The 21,042-nt window shown below is 49.6% G+C and overlaps 1 protein-coding gene across 2 annotated transcripts; it reads right to left on the bottom strand.

The window, feature by feature from the left end:
• Positions 1-2,025: 2,025 nt before the first annotated feature.
• DHX38 (DEAH-box helicase 38) lies at positions 2,026-20,985 on the bottom strand. 2 transcript variants are annotated; one of them, XM_045819095.1, is made up of 27 exons: positions 20,873-20,985; positions 18,485-18,826; positions 17,946-18,133; positions 17,194-17,295; positions 16,509-16,653; positions 16,235-16,353; positions 15,998-16,074; positions 15,347-15,502; positions 14,698-14,859; positions 14,381-14,488; positions 13,935-14,047; positions 12,321-12,458; positions 11,806-11,992; positions 11,476-11,661; positions 10,961-11,101; positions 10,505-10,615; positions 10,298-10,414; positions 9,997-10,104; positions 9,478-9,590; positions 8,553-8,761; positions 8,287-8,441; positions 7,664-7,819; positions 7,434-7,568; positions 7,117-7,242; positions 6,392-6,487; positions 3,886-4,007; positions 2,026-2,503 (listed from the first exon to the last, which is right to left on the bottom strand). In XM_045819095.1, the coding sequence occupies exons 2-27, from the start codon at positions 18,805-18,807 to the stop codon at positions 2,419-2,421; spliced, it is 3,678 nt and encodes a 1,225-aa protein (XP_045675051.1). In that variant the 5' UTR covers positions 18,808-18,826; positions 20,873-20,985; the 3' UTR covers positions 2,026-2,418. The 2 variants fall into 2 exon arrangements, with proteins under 2 accessions (XP_045675051.1, XP_045675050.1); XM_045819094.1 differs by having other exon boundaries at positions 20,744-20,882.
• Between the last annotated feature and the right edge of the window lie 57 nt (positions 20,986-21,042).

Below are 21,042 nucleotides of genomic sequence, written 5' to 3'. Positions count from 1 at the left end.
AAAAAAATAACCAAAAAATGACCGTAAAGCGAGGACCTAGCCAAGAGGATTATAAATAAGTGCTTCAGCCACCCAGTGGGAGAATGTCCCCCAGATTCTGATACCTGGGGCCAGCAGAATCCTGTGTAACAGATCCTCTTCTACCCACCCCGAGTACACTTCTTCTCCCCCTGAGCCAAAGGAACCCACAGCAAACATCAGCCCCCTCATCCTGCCTCCTTACCGAAGGGAAGAGGGAACTCCCTGCCATAGACAGGGGTCCCCAGAATGAGTGTTTAACACAAGAATGTTCAAAAACACAGTCAATGGCCAAGTCATTTATACATCAGTGTCCTGGGGACAGTTTATTTGGCTACAATGAGTCCGGCCACCTTCTGCAGTTTCTCAGCTGTTCTGTGGCCCTGAGACTGCACTGAGGAACTCCTGCTTCCTCCCTGGCATAGCCCTGTTACTGCCGACAAGGCATTAAAGGGTAGATGCCCACGACTGAGTACAAGGCAGGGGACCCCTGTAAAGATGTCCAGATCAGTGGCCTCACTGTTCCCTCACACCCAGAAGTCTGAAATCCAGTCCCAGGAATCCGCGTCAGGGGTGCTGTCACAGAAATGTTTTTGTACCTCTAAAAAAAAGCATGGGTTATTATCTGAGGAAATGATGGTAAGAATTAGTGTTAAAGCTAAAAGGAACTTACGGGTGGATCTGAATGGAAATGGTCTGCCAATTAAAGAGAAAAGTGTGGAGAGACAGGGGCAGACTTAGGCAGAAGTCCCAAAACCAAAACAGATGCAGGTAGCACCCCTGGAAAAAGGAGCCTTCCCACTCTTCTTGCAGTGCCCATGTGTGCCAAGTGTCTTTGCCAGGTGTTCTTGCTTTTAAACTAGAAGGTGGAATGGGACTCATGGTTGCCATAACCTCTGTGGCATCTAAAGGACCTGAAGGTATCTGTGACCGGTCATAGCCTGTTAGTAATAAAGCCACAGTTGGAACCTGTCCTTTTTCCTGTTCTGTTGCATCCTGAGCCCAAGTCAATAAATACATTACATACCCAGCTTACTTCTCTCCACAGAGCAGGTAGACAACTTCTGCTAGCCCTTCAACTCAGAGCCAAGATAGAAGCCTTCCCAGGCAAACAGCCAGAAGCTCTCTCTTCACTCTGGAGCCATGAGAAGTCAGTTTCCACCTGCATTTCCAATAAAGGCTGTTAGAGGTAAAAAGAATGGAAGTAGAGGTATAGCTGGTGCTGGCTGGTAAAGCCTGACCTCCAAACTCACCCTTAAAACCGACTTAAAATTGAACTTATCTTGAGTTATAACAGATGGAAATTCAAATCCCCGGAAGAGCGTGAGGAAGAGTATGGAAGTAAGTCAGCAGTGTGAGCCCAGCCCCAAAGGGCTCTTGCTGAGCGTTGGCTAGTATCCAGGTGCTTCTTAGCTCCGAGCCTGTAGGTGACGCAGCCCCAACACCGAACCTTGTAACCAGCATACCTGGCAGAAGCCCAACCCCAGGGAATCACAAAATAAGGACCATGAGTGATACAAAGGACCAAATAGTTACCTCCACACACTTAAGAGGCCACTTAACAAAAAACTAGGGATTCCGGCCTAACAATCATCTTTTATGTGAAAATCAGTAAGCAACAATTTACACTATTTTCCATCAATACACAAACCTGACACATGCAGAGTCAAAACTTTTGCCATTCTGGACAAGAGAGCAGCAACCCCTGAGGAGGGGCAGAGGGTACACACTGCTCATTTCCCTCCCTTCCCAGCCACCCGCCATCCTTAGGAATAGCCTGGCACACAGAGCTGGGTGCTGGTGGCCTGGGCCATTCTCCTCCCTGTTGGCTGTGCCCCACCTTGCCGACCCCTCGTCTAAGAGGCCACCACTGCCTGGAGAACAGAAACACGATGAGCCAGGGTTCCAGCCGGATCCACCTGAGAAAAGTCAGGTTGGGGTCCTGCCCATCTTCTCTTTATTATGTGATTTAGGGTAGTAAAGGAAAAAGAACAGTCAGAAAGGCAGTAACATTTTACAAATAATAAATTTATTTCCAAATCCTGAATTACAACCAAATTACAATTCCCTCTAGGTATGTTTTGCTGCTTTACACAAGAATGTTAAAAAACATAGTCAATGGCCACGTCATTTACACATCAGCGTCCTGGGGACAGTTTATTTGGCTACAATGAGTCCGGCCACCTCTCGCAGCTTCTCAGCTGCTCCGTGGCCCAGAGCCTGCACTGAGGAACTCCTGCTTCCTCCCTGGCAGAGCCCTGCCCTCAGCAGAAGCTTCTTCCCCCAGCGGCCGTGATGCACACAGATGAAAGCACAGAGATGAAAAGATTTTGTCAGCAGGCCAAGGGTGCTCCTGTCGCTCAATACCTCACTCCCATGCTCTGCAGGCACAGCCTCAGCTCATAGTCCAAAGCGGGCTGGCGTGCGGCGAGGAGTCATGGGCTCCCCTTGCTCCTTTCGACCAGGAGTGTAGATCTTTGTAGACCTGGAGACACACAAAGAGGGGTCAGGAATCACTGCTGCTCACTCCAGCCAACATACACGGCAGAACCAGGAGCCTGAGGCCTCACAGTGTCTATAGCTGGTACGTGAGCAGGCTTTGGGGCTGAAGGGGCTTCTCCCCCAGCACATTTCCACTCCCCCCGCCATCCCCATTTGTGAGTGGGAGCAGAGTGTTACCTCATTCTGATATCCACTAAGGAACGTTGCAAGGTAGATCATTTAACAACTCCTTTCATATCCCCTAGGTGAGCTGTGGAGGTAACCTTCCATCCACCTCACTAGGCTGCCACTCCAGCTGCGTCTGAGACTCTGGCTGGCCTTTGTACGCAGTTCCTGGGAGGTAATCTCTAAACGCTTGGGATTTCCTAAGGAACTGGAGTGTCTCTGTGATACATGGCAGGAAGGCAGGGATGTGGGGGGGGCTCGGACCACATCTGATAGTTTATGCTAATAAGATGATTGAGGACTAGGGGCCACCAGGCTAGAAAAACCAACCGTGTGATTAGAGGGCTGTGCTTTGAGCCTAGCCTCTGTGGAGGGAAAGGGGACTGGAGACTGAGTCAACCACATGGGTGCTGACTCTATCCATGTGCTTACATGTGAAACCCCAATAAAACTCAGCACAGAAGCTTGGGTGGGAATCCCTGTTGGCAATACTCTGTGCGTACACACCACTGTGTCAGGAGGTTAAAGCGGCCCTGAGGACAATGGAAGCTTTGCATTCAGGACCCTGCGGGACCTCACACTATGCATCTCTCCCTTTGGCTGGTTCCAACTTGTATCTCTTTGCTATAATAAGACAGTAATCACAAGTATAGTACTTCCCTGAATTCTGTGAGGAGTTCTAGCAAATTATCAAACCTGAGGGAGTCTGCAGGGGTCCCCAATCTGTAAAAAGTTGGTCAGAGGTTGGGGGGTGACCCCCCATATCCCCCAGCTTGCAGCTGGTGTCTGAAGTGAGGGCAGTCTCGCGGAAAACTGTGCCCTTCACTGTGAAGACTGACTTAACAGGCGCCTGCACGGATGCAGAAGCCTAAGGCTCTCCTCCCCTCGCCACTGTGCTTTCCAAGCCCTGGCCTGTCAGTAAAGCTGTGAGACTTACTCTGTTACTCCAGCCCACCTCAGGCCCCAAATACAACACGACGGACAACCACCAGGAATTGCAGATTATCACCACCCCTTGAAAGTGCATCCTGAACTCCTCCATGTCTCCACATGTGACCATCATCAACTTCTGTCACCAACACCTCTACCCATTCAACTTAAAATACAACCCTGGATCAGGGCCTAGTGGATCCATCAAGCTGGTCCCTGGAGCTTCCAGGGGGACTGTCTCCCAGCCGGGGTCCCAAGGTCAAAGCTCACCTGACACTGCCCAGGGGGCTGCGCTTTTCCTGCTCCTGCCGCCGGGCTCGCAGCTGCTCCTCAGCCAGCGCCATCTCTTCCTCCATGGCAGAGGCTTCCTCTTTGGCCCGTCGGCGGTTCTCCTACAGAAGGGAGAGAGAGCTACTGTGGGCCACTGGGGACCGGTGGGTAAGAAGACCTTGTCTGCACCCATCCCCCCGCTGTAAGCCAGGTACTGTGTAAACCACACCAGCCCCCAGAAGCAGCCCCACACGGCTCCCTGCCCCAGCACTCAGGCCAGGGCCTGCTTTTCTCACAGATTCAAAATAGACACTGGATGACTCAGTCCAAACCCTGTCATGCCTCAGCGCTCCATTCAATGCAGTAAGTACTTGTATTTTTCTTATAAAGTTCATAACTACTCCACAAAGTAAGGAAATAGGGAAGACGTTACAACTGGCTGAAACGCTCAGACATAAGATGTGTGCAGGCCCAGTGTGGGGAGGACTGAGAAGGGGAAAGCAAAAGCCCCACAACATTCCACAGCCCTAAATAATGGCTCTAGATGGTGGCCATCGATGGACACTGAGACCGTGAAGAGATGGAGTAGCAGGCAGAGAATCTGTTATGGAGGAATAAGGTGGAACCACTGGGCAAGTTCAGCAGCGGCATCAGTGGGACCACCAGCCCTTCTGAAAGGATCTAAAAGGAAGTTCACCTGCATTTGTGCATCCTTGTCCAGAACAGCTCAACCTGAATCTAATCAAGGCTTTAGATTAACTACTAGTTCACAGAAAGTACACGGGATAGAGGCACTCGTTAAACACCTTGAGGAACAAATGGGCCCAAAACAACATGGAACATTCTACAACAAGAGTCCCCGATCTACGGGCCATGGACCGGTGCCGGTCCAGTCCTGTTAGGAACCAGGCCACACAAAAGGAGGTGAGCTTAAATGTAATGAGCTTGAATCATTCGAAAACCATCCCCCCTACCCTGGGCCATGGAAAAACTGTCTTCCATGAAACCAGTCCCTGGTGCCAAACAGGTTGGTGACTGCTGCTCTATAAGATAAATGACCTGGTTTCTGCAATAAATCAGTATCATAAAAAGCAGTGAGAGCAGAGCCTGCTCTAGAATAAAAGACTTAACACGTATAACAACAAATTTCAATGTTTGGATCCTAATTCAGGCAAGTGAATTACACAAAGTTATCTTTGAGATTAAAGGGGAAGTCTAAGGACTAGAGCCTTAGGTGACACTAAGGATGAATTCTGTTGAGTGATAATGGCATGGAGGTCACATTTTAGTTTTTAACGTCCTTTTAAAAGTACAAAGTCAGGTATTTAGGGATAAAAAAACATGGTGTCTGAGATATGCTTTAAAATATTTCAGGAAAAAGGCCCACTGACCCTCGAGGCACCTGAGCCCTCACCACCAGCCATCTCCACAGCCACCATGCCAGCCCCCAGACGGCCTCTGCTCTCCTCCTGCACTCGGCCCTGCTGGCAGACCCAGTGCGGAGTCCGCCCTTCCTCTCCGCTCTGGGGCTTAAGGGCAGGCCTACAGCTCCTCTGCTCCCTGACCTCCTCCTGTCCGAGGACCGCCTGGCATTCAGTGCCCCTGCACATCCTATTTTGAAAAACCTTCCTCAGTCTGCCTATCAGCAATGAGCGGCTGGCTCAGCTCATCCTTCCAGAACCACCCCCCATCCCCTAGCCCCCCACCCCCAGGCTGACTTGCAAAGGCAGGCCAAAATCCTGGAAGCCCAATGCTGAGGAAACCAGAACCCACCAGAATGCAACTGCAGTAGAGACAGTGAGTGCATCCCCCACTTAGATGCCTCCTGGATGCCTCGAGCCCATCCCAACACACACACACGACAAGGGCATGTGAACAGTTTCTGGAGCAGTTTCTACAGGCTCCAAAGCATCCAGTTTCTTGTAAGAAACGTCAGTGGCTGCCCAGGAAGCTGTGCCCACAGCAGGAACTGGCCCTCCACAGCCTGTCCTAAGACCAGCCAGGGGCTCTGAGAGGAGGGGGAAGAGGCAGCCAGGGAAGCAAGGGAGACCAGAGGCACCTCGAGGCTTGGGTGAGCCAGTGAGTATATGTAAGAGACAATAACAAAAACACATCATGAGGGGCAGAAGAAAGCATTCTTCGTACATTCTTCCTAAAAATAAAGTACAAACGTACAATAAAATATTCCAGAGGAAAAAATGGATGTTTGGAGGGGGCTGGGAGTAATCAAAACAAAATTGGCAGAATGATAATTATGGAGGCTGGGTGATGAATTCATTATACTGCTTTTTTTTTTTCCCTCTTATGAATATTTGGACTTTTTAATAACACTTAAAAAAAAAAGGCAGTGGGTGTGAGGAAATGGGACAGACCAGCCTGGGAGATCACAGTCACTGTAACTGGGAGAATAAGAGGGGTCGGATGATGATGTGTCTTCAGTACCGGGCAGAGGGGAAATGGATCCCAGAGGCAAACAGAACCTTCGTAAAAAGCGCAGGGCCCTTACCTGCCGAGACTTTCCTGCCTGTTTCACGCTGTAGAACATGGGGCCCAGCTCCGCCAGCCACTCTCCGTCCACAGCAGTCACGCACTGCATGTACTCCTGCAGGCAAAAGGGCCACAAAGTGGTGGTCACAGAAGCGCCACGCTTCAAGCAGTCCCTCCCAGGGGGGCTCCACAATGAGGAGATATGTGGAGGGGCCCTATCTCCCAGCCCTCTGAGGCTGAAAAAGGCAGGGGAAAGCCTCAGAGACTGGAATTTTAATCCCTCCTCCTCCCCAAAGACAGAAAACTGCACTTGAACAACAATTAAAATTAGAAAAAAAAATTAAATCCTGGCATTTTGGGCTACAAAGACCACATTTTTAAAGTCATTAAGACTGGCTAACCCAGTGTCAATGTCAGCCATAAACTCCTTTTAAACAACAACAACAACAAAAAAAAGTAAAGAAAAAAGAAAACGCCTCGCCTTAGAAAACTACTTGAACAACATCACACGGGGCTGCTTGTCCCAGGCAGTAAGTAGGAGACTCCTGCTGGCACAGCCAAGACCACTGTGACTTAGAGGTTAACTGGAAGTTTCCCCAAACCCTCAACTGAAAACCTTCCTCAGCTCCCCTCCAAGCACATGATCTCAAGCTGCCCCAAGTCAGATCTCACCCCAGAAGGCTGTGAAGGGGCCTGGTCCAGCCATGTGGGCCTATGTCATGCCAGTCACCATGAAAGACTTACCTTGGTGGTCATGACCAACTCGTGGTACACTATGTAGTCTGGGGTATAGCCCATTCCAAAGAGGGAGCTGGTGGGGTGCAAATGGCAGGGCATCCCCGTCCGGATATTCACGTACTCCCCGATTCCCTAGGGAAGAAACACGACAGGTGGCCCATCAGGAACACGCTGCTCAGTTGGGCAGCTACCCGATCCCTTTAATACTGTCTTGACAAACTCGTGAGGAAGCCCAGATCTGCAGAATGGTACATGAGAAAGAAAGGACTTTGCCCGTGCACAAATATCAGGCCAGGAAGGGGCCACAGCTCCAACGGGCTCACCTTGAGCTTTGCCGCCTGGTGGAAATAGGCAGCACAGATACATTTCCTGACGATGTCCCAGTCGGTGCCACATGAGGCCAGGCTCATCCTCTGCTGTACCATGATGTCCTTGAGCTGAGCCCGCACCTCCCGGACCTGGAGCAGGACACAGGCAGGCAAGGATGCAGCCTCCTTCCCTTGCCTTCCACCCCTCATTCCAACATCCCGCTTTTCTGGGCCAAGGCCCCCACCTTCCGCATGGCTTTGGCATGGATAAAATGATCATTACACCAGATGGTAGAGTAATTATTATTCTTCCACTGCAGATAAACATTCAGGTAGGTCAAATGATCACTCTCGGGGACAGCAAATTTCTCCCGGATTTGATCACTCTCCTCCTCTCGGCCCTAGGAAGGAAAGAAGGACCTCTAAACACAGGGGAGCCCAGTGTTTCTTCTCACTGGGAAGAGGCTGGAGGTCCACACACTATCACTGACCCACACACACAACTTCAAACACATCAATACAGTGCTCTAACGATATGAGAAGGATAACACAGTTTATAATAAAATATCCTAATATGTGAGAGTTCAGGTTCAACCATACTAGAAGACAAAAATTGCTCTTGCACATTTTCAAAACTCTCCGAGAAGCACTGACCGAGCCCATCGCATCCCCCTACCCCAGCCCCAACCTGCTTAACTGAAAACAGCAAAACTGTTCTTTAGAAACAGTTGGTCCTCTGGATGATTCCTGTTCCTCCATTTCATTTTAATAATATGGAGAGAAACTACTGCCCCTCTAACCTTTCTCAAGCCCGTAACTCCCCCTGAGGCTTCTGGGAAGAAAGGAGAGCTGGACACCATCTCCCCACCTTGGGCCTGTAGAAGATGGCTGGGACCGAGAGCATGGAGACAATGAGCAGGATCTCAGAGCTGCAGCCCATGTCACATGATACAATGAGCATCTTGGACAGGGCTGGGTCCAGCGGGAACTCCACCATCAGCCGCCCAGTTGAGGTCAGACCACCTAGGAGAAGGGAGCAAATGCAGACATCCAGTGAACACAGTGCAGTGCACAGGGAGAGAACCCAGCAGCCAGCGCCCACAAGGCCCTGCCCGGCTCCCACGGCGGCAGCACCTGTGTTGTCCAGGGCTCCGAGGATCCAGAGCTGGTACATGGAGTTGAGCATGTTGTCCTCTGGGGGCGGGTCCATGAAGTGGAACTGCAGCAGGTCCTGCACCCCCAGGGACTTGAGCAGCAGCACCACATTGGCCAGGTTGGTCCTCTGGATCTCCGGCACCGTGGTGGTCAGGAGCTCATTCTTATAGGCGCTCTGGGTGTAGAGCCTGCCAAGGAGAAGACCAAGTCCTGCTGCACCTCCCACCACACTGCCCATGGAGCAACACCGTCTCAGCTCCTCCCTGCATGTGCACCCGCACAGCCAGGACAGATGGAAGCCACAGGTAGGAGAATTTCTCATTTCTTCCCTTACCCCCTCCCCCCTTTCTCTATGAATTGCAAACTTCCACCTATTCAAAACTCAGTCCGGCCAGTTTACCCTTCTGCTAGAGCATCCTACATGATTGTTTAATTTCTGGAACCTGCAAGCCTGGGACTACAGTTGTAACTGGGTTTTATTTTCTTAATATTTTTCTGTATTTTCTGGATTTCTATAGTGAATACATAATTTTTGAAAATCAGAACCAAAAAAGAGTAATTGGAGATGTAAAACAGAACCAATGCTGTAAATTGGTCAGATTTATCCTGAAGACAAACATGCTGTAATTATTGGTCTTCTCCTGCAAGTACATTCAATGTTGACCTGCCTAAAGCCTCAAACCGCTCAGACCTCAGAGCTGCCTGGAAAGGCTTCTCCCACTCAGCGGCATATGACGAGAGGACCAACAAATGGCACCCTTGCCGTCAGTCCCCACCTCCGGAGCGGCCCTTGGGCCAGAATATCTCTGCAGGATCACAGTCCAATCCCGGCAGCCCCGGCCCAGGCCCCACACTCAGCAATCCCAGCGCCACCCCTGGAAGCAGGCTGGCACAGGGTTCCTACCTGAAACACTGACCTGGGCCCGTCCTGCCGGCTCGCCCCGACCTCTGGTTGGCATTGGCCTGGCTGATGGGGTAGATCTGCAGAGCATCCATGCCAATCCTGGGGTTGAAGACCTGGGAGGGGGCAGCGAAGAACTGATTAAGGACAGAGTAAGGGGACAAGGAAAAGGGAGGCAGCCTAGAGACAAAGACAAACCCTGGTAGCTGCTACACATTGCAGAGCAAAGTGTCTTAGCAATACAGGCAGCCATCCTTTTGGAGGCACGATCCTCTAGAAATTTCCCCAGAAACACCAGCTCTGTGATCTCTATTGAATTTTTTAAATTGTCTGCCTTGTCAAGTAACCACAAGGATTAAATGAATCAAGCACATAGCAAATTCAGAATTCAATAAATGTTAGTCTCTAAAACCAGCACCACGTTCATGTGAATCCCTCGTTGGAGGGCCAGGGACCCAGGGCCTGCTTCTCACCCGACTGAGCTCTGGGTCCCAGGGTCCTGGCACCTGTGTCTTTTCTTACCTTTAATTTGCAATAACCAGAATCGATAACAAACATGATGCCATCGACAGTCAGAGATGTCTCAGCAATGTTGGTGGCAACGATACACTTCCGAACGCCATCCGGAGCCTGTAGCCGGGCAGGACGTATAGGGAGGGAAAGCTGTAGGCCTTCAGGTAGCTAAGACCCCACCACCACCAAAAGGAAAGAGTGTACCCCACCCCTGCCAGAAAAGTAACCCCTACTCTCTCTTGCCCTCCTTTGGGAGAACCCAGGAGGACCCAAAGGTGAGGGCCCAGAACAGACACTCTTGCTGTCACACCTTCTGGAAGATTTTGGCCTGCAAGTCAGAAGGCAGCTGGGAGTAAATGGGCAGCACAGCCAAGGCGGGTGCATTCTCTAGTTCTTCCAGATGTTCCACAATCTGGTCTGAGGTCACCTGAGGACACAGTAACTGTGAGACACTGGAGTCCCAAACTATCACACACAGGATACACATTTTCATCAAGGTCACGACCAAGGCACGCACCTCTATGTCCTCCTGGCCAGGCATGAAGATGAGGATGTCCCCAGGGGCCCCTGACAGGTGCACCTGCAAGGACTGCTTCACTGCGGCCTCCACGTAATCCTCCTGTGGGGTCTGCAACACCAGCCGGGGACACCATCAGAGGAAGGTGTTGAGGGAAATGCAGGCCAGGCACCTCTCTGGGAGCCAGTGACCCAGTCACTAGTCTGGGGCTAGAAACAGACTTTTAGGACTGCCACACCTGTACACAAGCTTACCTAACCCCCCAGTCCACCCCAAAGAAACAATAAAACAAAACATACATGGAACACAGTCCTCTGGCTCTGAGCCCAGGAGCTACAGGCCGCCCCATCTGCCTCACGGAACCCACAACCCCTTTCCCAACTCAGTACCCTATCCTGCGCCCTCCCACTTCTCATTAGAGCTTTGGGTCAGTTCAAAACAAGGAGGTCCCAGTACCTTGCTGAAGAGGATGTCAACAGGGAAGGTACGACCAGGGATGTGGAAGATGGGAACATTCCCAAAAAAGGCAGCAAATTTATCTGCATCCATTGTGGCCGATGTGACAATGAGCTTCAGGTCTGAGCGCCGAGCCACCACCTAAGAGAAGAGGGCAGTCAGAGGCTTCCCCACGAGTTTGGGGCCCTTGGCTTCTGTCCTCTAGTCTCATCAACATTCCTCCCAAATAAAAGAGAAGCCAAAGCTGCAAAACTGGCACACAGATGCATAACAATCCTGAAGCCTGAACCCATGCAGCCACATCCAAGAGAACCATGAGTCACTTTGCTGAGCAAGAACAGAGTAAACTAGAATACCACACCTGCACCCAGCAACCTGGGAGCCTCGGGACACTCTGGCCTGACAGAGTGGCCAAGGCCTAACCTTGTCAGGTTCCCCAAGAGAGACCCCAGCCCATCTGAAGCACACTGATCACTAACCACTGACACAGAGAACCTGGACCCCACAGCCCTCACCTCCCGGAGCAGCCCGAAGAGCACATCGGTGTTGAGGGAGCGTTCGTGTGCCTCATCCATGATGATGGCGCTGTAGTGATCCAGGTCCGCCTCCCGGAGGGACTCTCGGAGCAGGATCCCATCAGTCATGTATTTGATCAAGGTGTTTTCTGAAGTGCAGTCTTCGAAGCGAATGGCATAACCCACCTGGAGGTCATAGGAGTGATGGCCCAGAAGCTGTAGTACCAGCTTGCCACTAGCACACCCATGCTGGGTCTAGCCCTTAACAGATCAGCTCAAACAGACAGAAGCTACCAGGTAATAACCACAGCTCAGCCCTCACCCACTCACCTCCTCACCAAGGTTTCCCCCCATCTCTTCACTGACTCTCTTGGCCACTGACATGGCCGCCACACGCCGGGGCTGGGTGCACCCAATCATCCCGTAGTCTGTGTAACCGTCTTCATGCAAGTACTGGGTCAGCTGAGTGGTCTTACCACTCCCCGTCTCCCCAACCACGATCACAATGCTGTTATCTCTACAAGGGAGAGAAGGCAAAGGGCAAATCAGCCGGAGGGGACGACCACATCAGTCTCCAAGAAGACGCTGCTACCTCCTATCCCCATGTCTGGCTGTCCAAGGAGCATGCTTGCTAGACAGAATTCCCCTGGGAAAACAGCCCTGTACCGAGAAACCACATGTCTAGAAGGTTTAAACAAGTGAATAACAAAATAATGCCATCTTGCTTACTTTCTCTTCTCCATCAGATGTAACGCCCAAAAGGAATAGAGCTAACAAGTAAACATAGGAGACAAAGGGGACACCCCATCCAGTACTGGAATTCCCAAGCCCTGGGACAGGGTTACCTAATAATAGTGAGTAGTTCCTGCTGCACAGCAAAGATGGGCAGGTACTGCCTCTGCTCCAGAATCGACTTCTTCTTTGCGAATTCGCTGCTGGCTTCGCTCTTTTTCTTCATGTGATTTGCAAACTTCTGCTCTGTCCTGAGAACACAGAGAAGCTTAAGCACCCTGCACGATTTCCCACATTTCCCTTCCTGATTGGGTTACTGCCCTTCTCCCTACACCCCAGAATGAGAGCTACTTCAACCATAAATCTTCAAGACACTAGATGATCTAGGGTGCTTCTCGCCTCCTCCAGCCTAAGGGAGAACTGCTGCGTGAGAACCCACCACCCACAACACACCAAATACCCCAGTGAAACAGTTAAATAGGGCTCAGAGGTGTTACAGATTAGCAAGTGGGCAAATTCCCTGACTTGTCTTCTTCAGCCAGAAGACGAGCTGAAATCACCTTACACCGAATACCCTCGGGCGATTTGAGCACAACCCTTAAGGGGCTACAAGGAAGAGTGGTGGCTGCAAAGGCGCCACCAGGGACAGACCTCCTCTTTCATCTTGACGAGACGGTGCAGCCTGTAGGCTTCTTTTCAAAGAATTGTGAGAACTGTCAGACTTAACATTTACCTATTTCTGAAAACACTCAAATATCTGGCACACGTACACATGCCAAGACTCGAAAGCACTATGTAGTCTTCCCAAGACTCCACAGCAAGAGGATACCAGCCCAGTGCAACACGAGCCCACAAAATGTTCCCCCCTCCCCGCTCCCAAGACTTTTCCTCTGTCAACCTTCCTATTTCTAACTCCCCAGTCACTCTGGTCAGCTAACTATTAACATCGAGGGGACTAAATTTCCTAGAGACTAACAAGAGCTGGTCAGCAGTACCAACTTCTCGTTTGGAACACTTCTCACAAGGGTACAGAGAATAATCAGACGACAGTTCAAGAGGACTTTCGAGTGTTCAAAAGATGAGCTTCATAAGAGACTGGAGTCCAGACGCCTATCCATCCTGGGAGCCCCGATAAGCACTTACACTGGCTTAGATACCAATGTCACTTATCAAGTCACTACCTGATAAGACAAACCTTTCTATTTTTGAAACTATTCAAAATAGTTCGTCCTTATATTGAACTGAAATCTCAAGGGGACAAAGCCCACCTTCCCATACTGAGTATCTGAAAGGCACTTTAGCAGACTGGCTGAGGGCAGACTCCTAAGCTCGACTGTCTAGGTCTAGTTCCCCCTCTACTGTTTACTAGCTGGGTGACCTCAAATAAGTTGCTTAACCTCCCTGCGCCTCCCTCTCCTCACTGAAGTGGGAATAACAGCACCCATCCCATGGAACTGTGGCGAGAATTCAGTGAGTAAGCACATATGAAGTGTTCAACACTGCCTGGCACAGAGGAGGCTCTGACAGTCGTAGCAGCAATAGGAACAATGTCTAGGGAAAGCTGAAGATGGTAGAAAAGAGACACCAGGAGGAATGGGCCAGAAGAAACCAGAAGATTCAAAGCGATGTCACCTTCCTACATGAGCCACGAATTTTACCAGTTCCACCACAAAGGCCCTTGAGGGTCCCAGTCTTTGGAACCCAAGACTGCTGGCCAAGAAACGTACCTATAGTCCACTTTACCATCTTCTGTCAGTGCTTTATCTGGCTCTTCCTCTTTTTTGACCCCCATTATATCTCCCAGTTTGGTTCCAGCCAGTTCCCAATGTTTGTGCTGAGCCTGAAAAAGACAAGAAAAGTAAGTCTGCTCCATCCCATGACACGACCGTGTTCAGGAAACCCAACCCCACTTTACAGACTTCATCTAGCAGCAGGTGGTAAATTCCCACAAGGCATTCCGTCTTCACCCTTAGGCTCCCAAAGCATCAGGCCCTGAGGTTGCCCTGACTGAGGCCCCGGTGGAAGAAAGCAGTGCCCTCCTCCAAGGGCTGGTTCTTGCTCTGAGTGTGTCCTTTAGCTTCCAATACGAACCCCACCTCTGAGGTCTGATATGATTTTTAAAAAGAAAAAAAATATACAGAGACTCCCCAGCCCCAGGTGACAAGAAACCAACCTTCTTGCATTCCTTTTGCTCCCTGTGCTTCCGCACTGTTTGGCTGCCTTTTCGAGCAATGATGGCCAGGTCAGAAGTGGCATCCTTGACTGGAATCACAGGCTCTGGCTGCAGGAGGTTGAGGGAAAGAGAAATTCCCACTGATCTCTAATTTCAACAGCAGGAAGGTCCATTTCCCAAAAGCCCTAGTGAATGAAAGGAGTGGCGACCCCATCGTGATGGGGGAGCACTTTTCCCCCTTTCCTTTCTTTCTTTCTCTCCATTTCCACTTCAGGTCTTTCTAAGCTTTTTTCTCTTGGGACACAGAGGAACCTCACCTGCTTGGTGAAGACAATGCGCCCGTCCAGGAAGGGAGGCACCAGGTTATGCACCATCAGATGCACCTTGGCTGCACTATCCTCTTCAAAGTCCTCGTCCACCTCTAGCCGATGGACCACGCCGCTGGTGAGCATGCGGTTGGTCTCCCAGCGCTCGTTATCCTGTAAGGACACAATGAGAGGCCACTCTCAGAATGAAACCAAAAGGTCATCCTGAAAGGTCACCAGGCAAGTTCATGCATCAAGCCCTGACAGAAGGGCCATGGGGGCCTCAGGGATGTCACAGGCCTCTCTACCCTGTAGCTCCTTAGAAGAGTCCCAAATCATCTGCAGTGCTGTTTCCAAGAAGCAGCACTTCACACCTCAGTCAGAACCTCTACAAGGACACACAAATAATGCCGTGCCCAGCACCCTTCAAGGAAGTACTGCGAAGAGAGAAGTTCTAAGTTGGGTTTCGTTTTTTGTTTTTATGCTACTGGAAATTTGCACACCCACCCCTCCTCTACCTCCAGAGTAACAGCTATATGTGGTACTTCAGCAACAGGGAGACAAACTGTGCTGTCAGTGCAGGCACATGACCTGCTGTGTCTCCCACATGCCCCCCCGCTCCAGCTGAATCTGCCCCGACTATTATAGGCAGCAGCGTCACCTCATTGATCTGTCTCCGCTGAGCTGAAATGCGCTTCTGCTTCTGTTTATGCAGATGCTGCTCCCGCCTCCTCACGTAGTCCTCGGAGGAGTAGGCCAGGGGATTGTGGAATTCGTCATATCCTTCATCCATCATGTACCAATCCCGGTCAGCTTGCTGCAGGGCAGGAGACAAAGCAAAGGGAACAAGGAACAAATCAAGTTTGTGCACCAGACATGGCCAGGAGGGGTGGAGATGTTGGGTAAGAAGTCACTAGTGCAGTGGAGCAGCCCTCGCGAGGGGCGCAAGAGGCCACCCAGCTCTGAGACAAGCCATCTAGGGGAGAACTATGGAGACTGACATATTTAAGACTTTATGGCAGCTCATCAAGGCAGCACTTCTTAGATTTACCACATGGTGGCACCAACACATAACTAGAAAAGTTGTCTGTCCTGCACTAGGTGAAAAGCGTCATCACAGAGCCTGTGCCTCTGGAAAGAGATTCCAGAGCTTTGGGACTGGACAGGGCTCAGCTTCCCTGAAACTATCATCAAAGTCCAATTCCACTAGAGCGTCACTCACGTCCCTTGTGCTCTGACACATCCTGTCACCCATTCATCAATAGATGGCCACCATCTTTCATTCAGTCCCTCACAGACATAAAGTTTTTACCCTCTGGTCATCCTCCCATTGCTGCCGCTCCTCTTCTGTGTCAAATGAAATTCCTTCTTCACCATCCTCACGTCTTGCTGAAGGGGAACACATAGCAGGTCAGACCACACAACCCCAGCTTATCCCCAGGGGCCACCAATAGAGCTGCAGAACAGCACGCTCCAAAGCACAGATTTGCTCAGCCTGATCAGGATGAGCGGCACTGCTTTCCTGCCTCCCACTCCCACACCGTCTTACCTCGGCCCCTGGACAAACGCGGAGTGGACCCTAGGTGTCTTCTGTCATCAGCCCACTCATTGTACTTGTAGGATGGTGTTGGCAAAGGTGTGTCGTCTGAGTACCTGCTCCTCACAGACCTGGGAAATAGTATAACCAGCATCACTAGTCACTAAGCTGAGACATGTTCCCCAGCTGCCATCTGGGCTCTCCCAGCCCAGAGATCCCTTTGCCCTCATTACATCCACCCATGCCACCCACCCAGGGAAACTGGGTGCTCGGCCCAGACCATCACCTATCCCGATCTCGGCTGGACAGCCGATGGCTCCGCTCAGAATCCCGATAGGAAGGTGTTGGGGAGGGCGATTCCCACTGCGAGCGCCTTGAGGAGCCATAGTTGTCCTCTTCCTCCCAGGTAGACCTTGAAGGGGTGGCTGCATCTGGGGTCACAAAAGACACATCTATAGGAAACATCTAATTTAACCAGGACTTAGCTCTAAAACTATTAGCCAAAAGTCAATTTCCCAAGTTTGTTTTACTATTTATAAACCTTGTACCTATTTGTAATTGGTAGGATGGTTCTGACAATTTTTAAAGATATCTGCATTTTAACAGTCCAGTTTTCATCTGTGTTTATAACACTTCAAGGAATATCTGATTTGTCTCTGTAAACACAACCCTTTAAATATAAGTAATTCTTTTTATTAAACCTTTTTTCTGATCCCCATCTCCCTATTCTTTCCTGCCATTTGGGAAAGTGGTCAGTAAACTAACCTTTCACCTTGAAGGAGCATTTCCATCCTTATAGAGAGGTCTAGAGCCTTCCCACCCCACTCAGAACCAAACAGTCCAAGAAGTTCACAGTGGAATCAAGAATTCTGTCTTTGCCCACAGCAATCCCTCTGAGGACAGAAGCCGCCCACCCTGCCTTTTATACACCTGACCCCTCACAAACCACCATCAGCAACGGCTCAGTGTACCTTTAGGTCGGTGTCGCGGGCTCTCTGGTTCATTTCTCCTACTGCGCTCTGACCCTCCTTCCCGCTCCGATCTGCTGCTGTGCCTGCTTCTGTCCCGCTCATCTGTCGAGAGTACACACAGAGCTTAGAAAACATGTGTCCCATCCCACTGCCACCCTTCTTCACCCTAGAGAAAGGACAGGCCTCCCCACTCACTCACAGGTGCAACCTGCACTGCTCTAATGTGATCCATGGGCTCCTGAAACTCACATAGCCCCATTCTTTCAAGGGGAAAAATAGTTACTGGCTAGAAAGTTTCAAACTCACAGTAAGTTATTTTCCTGTAAGAATTCAAAAAAGAATAGTTACAAATCTATAGTAAGTAGCTGTTTAATAGTTACAAATCTATAATAAAACTTAAGCAATACTGAGCACAGCCAGCATTGGATTTTATGTCTGGCTTTGCTCCACAGCACTGTCCTTTCTCTGTCACTGACTACAGTCAACTGTGGTTTCTTAGACACATTACCCATTCTCACCAAGTTTCATAATAAAATGAGGACCACACACTCAAGCAAAGCAGCTAAATTGCAACTAACAGTTCTTAAGCTGCCTGCCATTCCTAAACCCAACAGGGTCAAAACCAGAGAGGATGACATTATGCAAATAGGGCCCCCTAATTTAATGGGTGTTATAAAAACTGCAACAGGAAAGAGGCTGGCATGTCAACCCAAATGCATAATGGTCTATGGAAACTATGCTGGGCAGTCTACCTCTGTCTCTCTTGCGGTCAGAGTCTCGGTCCCGCGATCTCTCCTTCTTTCGATCCTTTTCTTCTTTGGACGAGGCATAGACACCATGTTCCCGGCGCTCCCGCTCTCTCTGCCGACTACGTTCCCAAAACTCTTCACTCACACCACCAGGATGGGATGGAGTCTCTACCCGAGCAGATCGATAATGTCTGAAACAGGGAAGGCAACTGTTAAAGGGCCCCTCCATAGGACAAAAACCTTGCCCCATAACACCTGTGCCAAACGAATGGCCTGTCCCCTTCCACTGTCCCCTGGTACTGCAGGATTATATATGGCAACAACCCCAAAGCATGTCTAACCATCATCATCTACTCAATGGTCTTTGGATGTTCCCACAAATCTGAAGAAAATACCAATTTCTATCTACTTACAATATTATAGAATCATGATAAAATCAAAAAGCTCTACTTGTCCAACAAGAAAACAGAGATAAACATGGAACATTATTTTCTGGCCTCCATTTTCATTCCCTTTGGGTCAACCCTTCCGAAAGCCTTTACCTGTCTTTTCGGATACTTCGACCAGACTGGTCACTGCCATCCTCCTCAGCATCCCTCTGGTCATCCTTGCTCTCTTCCCAGTCCTTGTATGAAGAGATTCTGGACTTCTTCTTGTCTTCCCCATCGTCTTTCTCCTCTCGCTCCCTCCGTTTCATGGAAGCCAACAAGTCCAGTCCCAGCAATGAAGGTCGGGGAGCAGGGGCCTTGAAGACATGCTGCTCACTGGCTGCACTTTTGGTCTTGCAAATAAGACCACCAACCTGAGAGTCCCCATCAGTGCCTTCCAATCTGTGGATCGAGGTATCCTCATTGGTGTCCGCCATGACAGACTCTGGGGTTTCCCTGGAAGGAAGACAAACCATTTGGTATTGGACATAAGAGTGGAAAGGCTTGGCTCTGCTACAACTCAAAATAACTGTAGTTATAGGTGTATTGAACCTTCCCCTAAGACCAGAATTTCTTAAGTACCTCTTCCTAAGACCCTTCCATCAAGCCACTGCCAATCTCGAAAGATCATCCTACTCCCACATCAACATGCACAAGAAAGATAAACACACAGGCACACACGTGCGCACACACATCCACCCCAAACACCAGGATCCAAGGAAGCATCCCCAGGCCTCATGATGGCACACTTATTAGAGCATGATGGCATCTATGAGGGAGTTCAGAAACCTCAACTGGAATCCAGGCTCTTGGCATTTTCTACCTGTATAAATGTAAGCAAATGACTTAATCTTTGGTTAGGTATAATTTCTGTGTCTATAAAATGGAAATACTTTTTGCTTTATATAATCCATGGAGTTATTATGAGAATCAAAAAAGTATCTGTGAAAGTTCTCTGTAACGATAAAGAGTTACAATAATGTAGTTGTTGCTTTATTCTTGCTGTGCTCCTATTCACTGATTGGGTCCCTCGCTACTTTTTTCCATGAGTTCTTCCACCTCTCCTCCTTTTGAACTCACAGATAGAGCAGAAATGTCAGTGTATAAGGCTACCATCCATGTGATCCATACTTCAGTGGCTTTTTTTGGACCAGTTGTGTATGGCAATCAAAATTTGTTTAAAAACCCATGTTCACCAAAATATTGATGAGAAGCACTGGGTTAGAAAATAGTGTTTTCTAAAAGTATTTAGGTGGACATAAGATTTCCTGGGACTCTACTTGTAATAAATTCCTCTTTACCTCCTATTACATACCATCCACTTGTAAATATGCACCAATTGTGAGTGCTTGGATAATCCCCTCTCATTCCAACAAGGTGGTAAAGCAAAGGAAGTTTCAAGCAATGGTGTACACCAGAATCCAAAATGTTTTACACAGCTGTAATTAATATTGCCAAACAGACTGGACACATAATATGGACACAGAAACAGTAGCTGTGTTTTAAAAAATGCCATCAGGTAGAAGAGAAAAGGGAAAGCTGCATATTGGTGACATCTGCATACATGTGAGAAAACCTAATAAGAAGGTAGAGTCATGCAGGCTCTGCTCAGAAGTAGTCTAAACTAGAAAATATACCCCTAGAATGCCATTCTACGCCATGCCTGTCTTGCTGATGCCATACTCAATGCTGATCAAAATAAACGTTTGATGAATAAACAGATGGGTTTAAACCGATTAAAGGAAAACAGGAAGTGAAACATTATTCTAGAGAGCAAAGGAAGAACCCAACAACAACGAACAAGGTGTCTGACATCAAGACTTAATTACCTACTGAGATGAACAAATAAAGTCTTAAGGACCTGGATTCTGGAGAAGGGTTAATGACAAAGCAGCTACATGAAGTACGAAAACAACGATGAAAAAAAGAAACTGGATTTACTTCTTCAATTACTCATTCCGTAGTGGGAAATATGGATACAGCAGAAAAGAAAACAGACAAAAATCCCCGCCCTCCTGGAGTCAACATTCTAGTAGAGGAGATCCCGGGGTAGAGATGCCACTACGACAGAGAAAACACAAGGAGCGCTACTGGGCTCTGTCCGTTTGGAAGTGGGCTAATTCGGGTGACGCGGGAAGAGCATCCCTGCATGTCAATGAGGCCGCGCCAGGCAGCAAGGTCTGACCAGGACAAAGAGGAGAGCCGAGACAGGCAGGACCTGCGCAGCAGCCCTAGGGTAAGTAAGATAAATTGGGTAACGAGGACAAGACTTTTCCAAACCTGCGCCCGAACCTGAGCGAGGGACCGATATCTGCCGCCTGGAGCCGCCATGATTGGCGAAGGGCGGGTCAGCAAGAAAGAAGGGACACTCACCTCACCAAGCCCGACTCTCCGGACCTCCTGTCCCGGATTCTGAGGCCCCGGCGTCGCCACCCCTCGCCCAGATCGCCTTAGATATCTACAACCCACACCTTGAAAGCTGCCATTATTGTCCCACAATACCTTGTGTGGCCCCTTCTATCCGTCCAAAGAAACCATAGAGAGCAACCCGGAAAATGCCAGTTCCAGGCGCCAAGTATGGGACATAACGCGAACGGGCCTCCAAGGCTAGAGTGTCCTCCTCTGGGTCTCTCATCAGAGACACTTCCGAGTTTCGTTGCGACCAATCACGG

This window comes from Phyllostomus hastatus, unplaced genomic scaffold (assembly GCF_019186645.2).
Source record: "Phyllostomus hastatus isolate PE091 unplaced genomic scaffold, TTU_PhHast_1.1 phas_scaffold_345, whole genome shotgun sequence".
NCBI classification, from domain to species: Eukaryota; Metazoa; Chordata; class Mammalia; order Chiroptera; family Phyllostomidae; genus Phyllostomus; species Phyllostomus hastatus.
Note: the sequence above shows the minus strand (reverse complement) of the source record. Positions and strands in the feature narration are given on the sequence as shown.

Coding starts and splice junctions, on each gene's coding strand:
- DHX38 (XM_045819095.1), bottom strand. CDS start 18,807: ATGGCGGACACCAATGAGGATACCTCGATCCACAGATTGGAAGGCACT. Junction 17,296..17,945: donor TGACCGCAAGAGAGACAGAG/GTAGACTGCCCA, acceptor TACTCTCGACAG/ATGAGCGGGACAGAAGCAGG. Junction 8,442..8,552: donor CGGAGCCCTGGACAACACAG/GTGCTGCCGCCG, acceptor CCCTTCTCCTAG/GTGGTCTGACCTCAACTGGG.